The 6,042-nt window shown below is 32.0% G+C and overlaps 1 protein-coding gene across 1 annotated transcript; it reads right to left on the bottom strand.

Annotated features, from left to right (window-relative positions):
- Positions 1-2,404: 2,404 nt before the first annotated feature.
- Positions 2,405-4,770, bottom strand: LOC114401838 (protein FEZ-like). Its single transcript, XM_028364444.1, has 3 exons — positions 4,299-4,770; positions 3,834-4,132; positions 2,405-3,423 (listed from the first exon to the last, which is right to left on the bottom strand). The coding sequence occupies exons 1-3, from the start codon at positions 4,483-4,485 to the stop codon at positions 2,593-2,595; spliced, it is 1,317 nt and encodes a 438-aa protein (XP_028220245.1). The 5' UTR covers positions 4,486-4,770; the 3' UTR covers positions 2,405-2,592.
- Between the last annotated feature and the right edge of the window lie 1,272 nt (positions 4,771-6,042).

The raw sequence follows: 6,042 nt of genomic DNA, 5'->3' as shown, positions 1-6,042 counted from the left end.
TTAAAATTGATTTTTTGTGATCCTTAATGATTTGATGAGTATTTTAATATAGTTTAATAATGTATTTTAAATGTGAAATTTGTTTATCATTGTGAGTGTTGTGATTGATTTATGTTTGCCACAACGAAGATATAATGTAGCTTATGAATCGAATACTCATAGTATATTTATTTTTCATTTGCTGCAACGAAGAGAGAATACAATCTATGGGCTTAATATCCATAATTGCTATTTTTGTTTGTTACAAAGAAGTGGTAATGTAGCCTAATTTACCGTTCATTACAATGAAGGGATAATGTAGTCTATGTGCACATAGTAATAAATGAAAAATTATGATGTTTGATTATGATGTTAATTATATTTCCAATGAGTTTTCAAGGGAGTAAATATTAGTTTTCCTTAAAGTGAGTTTGTTTATTTTTGCTTTTACTAAATGTCATTTCAATTCTTTTTGAATGAAAGACTCACGTTATGTTTGCTTTCTCTTTTCTGTCCACTTTGTATTTTATTCTCTTACTAAGTTCTCGTGACTTATCTTTTTTTTTTTTTTTTTTTCATTTTTCTCCTCATATAAACAGGTGGTTAAGTAGCTAACTTTTTAAAATTTGTTGACTTACCTAGGAATTTGTTTATCTTTTTGGTAGACCTCCATTCCATATGATGGAGATTATATTTTTTGTAACTCCAGTATGATGCAGCTACAGGGATAAGGGAAAAAATAGAAAATGAGGAAATTTCTTTATTTTGAGTGGTAGATGATCTTTCATAAAGATATGTTAATGATATAATTAAGATGTTTTGAGACACTTTGTCTCTTACCGTGTAAGAGTTATATTACTACTACTTGGTGTGTTGAATATTATATCAAATGTTTATAATGTGATTTGTGACCTTGATATATGATTGCTGGATCTGAATATATATACAGGCAGGGATATATGATATATTTTTACAAGTTATTTTATGTGATTTGTTCTGTTTTTAGGAGAAATTGTCAGATTTTTTATAATCTCTTTGGATTAGTCATTTATTTGTGTTTAGTGTAAGGTATTATTAGGCTAGTCAGGCTGGGGAAATCATAATCTATACGTTGATCACAGTGTGGGTCATGACATATCAATACCAGCACTACAATCATATTAAAAATCATTGTATTAAAAATTAAAAAACTTTTTCGAGATCGTCAATAAAATTTATCGGCAAGGGATTTATAGAGAAACAATGAGTCATCTGTAAGTCATTAGTTTATAATGGGTTTCGCTATTACAATAGGCTTTTAATCCACTATAACAACGAACATTTTTGTAATGAGATCCCATCCCATACTCACACCTATGAATATATATATAAATATTTAATTATAATACATTAATGTCATATATATATATATAATTATTAATTTTATTTAGTAAACAATATTAAAGTCTGAAGACTTTAACCTTGGTAATTAATTCAGTTTCCATACTTGCAATCTTGTAATCGACCATATTATATCTTATAGTAGTCTTCTAGCTTCTCGAGCAAAATTTATTTGATTTGAAAATTTTATCAAACTTACAAACATACGATATATCACGAGGATTAAAAGAAACAAAAACGACAAAAAAACATGTTTTGTAAAGTATAGATGTAATAGAAACATTATTAACTGAGAAGAAAATCAAGTCTTACGATGGTTTGATTTTATTGGAGAAGAATATTATACATTGTAAACTCAGGCTACCGAGCATAAATGATGTAATTTGTGTGTGGTGTATAAAAAATAATAAATTTTAAATTAATTTTATTTCATAATATTATGATACATCTTTCACATTTTATCATCATTTTTTTCCCCTCAAACTACTCAATTACAGGCTACCATTCTCGGTCACCAGAGACAATTTCCGACAGCAACATGCTCTCCTTACCATAATCTTAACAGCCAAAAACATCATCGTTCACACCAAATCTCCTCTCCTCCATTCCAACATATTAGATCCGAATGTAACAACAATCATCACCGACCCAATGTTTGGCAGTTCAGGGAACAACCCCACCGACGTCGTCGACGAAATGAGTATTATATATAATATCTTATTCACCAGATCCTACCCATTGTCTATTCCCGGTTAATACACAATGTGATTAATTTTGAAAGATTCTTATTTCCTAATGATACATTAATAATTATTTAAATCATTTTCATTACTTATATCTTAGACTAATTAGAGTGTGTAGTAAGCAATTAGATATTCGCACGTTGACGGCGAAAACTGCACATAATATTTTAACTAAAATGCCCTGTTAGGATCATCATGTGTGCATGTCTCCGCTAGACGTGATTCTGGTATTTGGCTGTTTTTGCTTAATTCTTGTTTAGAAACTCGCGCAATATTGCAGTCAAATTTCTATTCCATACACATTTGAGCTCGCACATAACCTTAAGTTACAAAAAAGTTTCAAATTAATAATAATAAAAAGTCCTACTTTGCTAATGTAAATTGAACAGAAATCAAAGCTAAAAAGTCAGACTTAGTAGTTGTTACTTCCTACTACTAGAAGCTACAAAACAAACGGCTTCTAATATGTCTAAAATAAAATAATAATGGACTAAGTATAACACTTAGTTGTGGAATAATAACTAGATGGCATATCACAAGGAAAAGAGGAAGTATCCCAAAGCAGATTATTTGACTTCCATGCATCGACAATATTCAAAGGCATAGTAGCACTTAATGGAAACCCAATGGATCGTTGTACTACTGTCTCCAACTCCAACTCTTGGTCATCAACACGAGGCACATTCACATTAGGACCCTTTACCAATGCATTAATATTATCACAATATTGTTGTTGTTGGTTACCAAATGTGGTTTGCATCTCAGGTAGAAATGGTATTGGGTAGCCACTACAGTGCTCTTGCAATACACCAAAGTTTGAAGCTGTATTTGTGTCTTCTGAAGTAGTCTTGTTAAAATCTCCAAGCACTGAGGATGGCATGCTCAACAACATGGAAGAAACGTCGACCATTGTAGATTTGGGATTAGCATCTGATGTTTCAAAGGGGGGTGAGAATAGCAAGCTAGTTCTAAGGTCTTCATTAGAAATGGGAAAATGATCAAAGGCTTTGTAAAGCAATGGGTTAATGATGGATTTGTATGAGGCAACATCTAAGGGACAAAGAGGACTACTACTACTATTAGTGGGTAAGGGTTGTGAATCATTGTAATTGTTATTACAGAACTGGCTGGTTAAGGTAGTTTTATTTGTCATTGGCATGTTGTCTGAACAAAACTGAGTAGTGCTGTCTTGATCTTTGGTTTGGATATGATGATCAGAGGTTCTTGTATCAGGAGGTAGGGAAGAGGCCCAAGATTGAGATAAAGTTCTTTGAGCTGTAGCATTGATTTTCTTGAATATCCTGCAGATAGCCCAAGATTCCTGCATGTGTTCATAAACAAGTTAATTAAAAAAGTCCGAAAATTGATGATCTTCACAACCACAAACACTTGAAAGTTGAAACTCGTAACTAACTCCCTAAAAAATAGATTTAAGGGTATATTTTGGATACAAGTGACAAGAGTTTTTGAGATCTTTCTCTACTAAATATAAAACATTTTTTTAATATAAAAAAATCTCAAAAACACTCCCCCGGCTTGGTATCCAGACAGACTTTTATGTGTGTGTTTGGTTAAGCAATAAAACCAAGTTTAACCGAAAAAAACCACGCATTCCAGGACACAGAACCAAAAGCAACGTGGGAAGCTTTTTATTTTTCTTAACACCAGTTGCGTTGAGGGAAATGCGTACACTAAACACAGCATTAAGTTTGAGTAAGTTTTGTTACTTACATTAGCAGGAATGGTCTTGTCTATGTACTTTGGGGAGAGTGAGTCAGTGAGAGAAGGTAGCCTGAACTCATGCATCATCCAATCAGTTTTGACTCCTTTGGCAGCTCTACCTTTGTAAAAGACTAGGGATTTCTTCAGGCCAATGCACTTGGAACCTTCTGAGGAGTAGATAGGCCTATCAGTCCCAGTTGCTTTCCAGAACCCAGCTCCAGTTACCCTATTAGGCCTTGCACTGTTTCTGTATTTTCTGTCCCTTGGACAGTAAAAATACCACTCTTTCTCTCCTGTGGTGGCCAACTCTACACATACATCAGAATCATAAAGCTGTTACATGATGTATACCATTAGAGACCTCTAATTAATAACAAAAGAAAAAAAAAAGAAATACTTAAATATATACATATAGAACCAAGCTAATTAAGTTTAATTAGAGTAATATGAACCAAGAGTATATAAGTGTCTTACTTGGAAGATCCCAAGGGTCAAATTTGTAGATATCAAGCTGCTTGATGAGCTCAATAGTCAAAGGGCGTTGCTGAATCTTTCTCTTGAGGTAAAACCCTACAAGCTCCTCATCAGTTGGATGAAACCTGAACCCCGGTAGCATAACTTCATCAAGTTTCTCAGCATCATTATTTCTCTCTTCCATCATGTTTAAACCTATTTTGTTCTAATAACCCTCTTAACTATTAATATGGAAAAAGATAGAGAGGAATCCTTAATTTGTTGTCTCCTCAAGATTTTCAACCAACAACCCTTAAAGGTGCTTTGAAAGAGATGACCTAAAAGGTTTTGAACTAGAAGAAGAACCCTAGAAGAAGAAAAAGAAGAAGAAGCTAAGAGTGAGAATGAGAGTGATGAAGTGTAGTTAATTTGAAGTGGTTATGTGCTTCCTGAGAAGGTGTCTACCTCCGATGGATCAGCCGTTTTTTCTGGTGACTTTCAAAGGAGTGTGTGTGTGTGTGTGTTTTGCGAGAATCGCTTAAGTTTGGTTCATAAAAACATGCAAAGGGCAAAGCTCTTAATACAGACCGACTACCGAGAAATTAAGAAATTCAATCCATTAACCATTTAAGTCAATACCCTAGAGTTTTACTACCACCGTATAACAAGGTACCCTCATTGAAATTTGAATAGAAAATAAACAGCTATTATAAATAATATAACTAATTATATAGTTAATAAAAATTACGTGTTTCTCTTTTTATTAAAGTATACGAGTTTAATTTTCATATATGCACCATTAATGTAGAGATTTTATAGATTCGATAATATTTATGCTATTAGTATATTTTAATTAAAATATAGTTATATTAACATCATAAGATGATTTAAATCAACAAAATACTGTTATTTCTTAGCTTTGCCTTATTTAAAGAAAATTTTCCTTTCAATATAATTCGTTTATCAGACTATCAATTATAGATTATTAAATTAAACTTTTAACTCTCTCGGAAGTTAAAATATTTTGTATAAGACTTATGACCTTATGGTAGAATCTCAATAAACCGCCTAATTTTGCAACTTCCGGGGGATTACAATCTTATATATTTAATTACCCTTTAAACACATTAATGTCATGAAAGTTTTGGTCTATCCGCAACAAGACAAGATCTTATCAAAGTTCCAAGTAATCAATGATATTTATTTAATACTATAATGTTTGAAACTTTAAAATATCATTTGGAAACGAGAACCTGAACCGGATTCCGAAACAGAGCTCAAATTTATAATTCAACAGCAAATTCCAGTCAGACCCACTAAGGATTTTATTATTTAAGGTTTCTGAGAATCTGAAAATCCCGTTTCTATTCCATTCCCAGAGCTTCTATTCCACTGATTTTGCCAGGTTGAATCAGTTAAATAATAATTATTATTTTAAGGTTAATGTCAAATTTCTAATAACAACAAGAGGGCGTGTGATCAAAGTCTAAAGTGGTTGAGGGGACCGCTTTGCCCTTATGGAAACATTATAGTAATTAAAATATTAATCTTAACTAAACCCTTTTGTTTATTACTACCAATGTATCTAACATCAGAGTTAGCTAAATTTCTCTGCAACATGTGCTTCATGGATATTTGACCTTGTTCCTTTAAGCTATCTTCACAAGATAGAACAAATATTTAAATTAGATAATTTACGGATAAAAATATAATTTTTGATAGTTTCTTAAAGGAATTCTTACAAATATTATTTTTAAGAAAACAT

Source organism: Glycine soja, chromosome 1 (assembly GCF_004193775.1).
Source record: "Glycine soja cultivar W05 chromosome 1, ASM419377v2, whole genome shotgun sequence".
Lineage (NCBI taxonomy): Eukaryota > Viridiplantae > Streptophyta > Magnoliopsida > Fabales > Fabaceae > Glycine > Glycine soja.
This window is presented reverse-complemented; position numbering and strand designations above follow the sequence as displayed.

Coding starts and splice junctions, on each gene's coding strand:
- LOC114401838 (XM_028364444.1), bottom strand. CDS start 4,485: ATGATGGAAGAGAGAAATAATGATGCTGAGAAACTTGATGAAGTTATG. Junction 4,133..4,298: donor TGACCCTTGGGATCTTCCAA/GTAAGACACTTA, acceptor ATGTATGTGTAG/AGTTGGCCACCACAGGAGAG. Junction 3,424..3,833: donor ACAAGACCATTCCTGCTAAT/GTAAGTAACAAA, acceptor GAACACATGCAG/GAATCTTGGGCTATCTGCAG.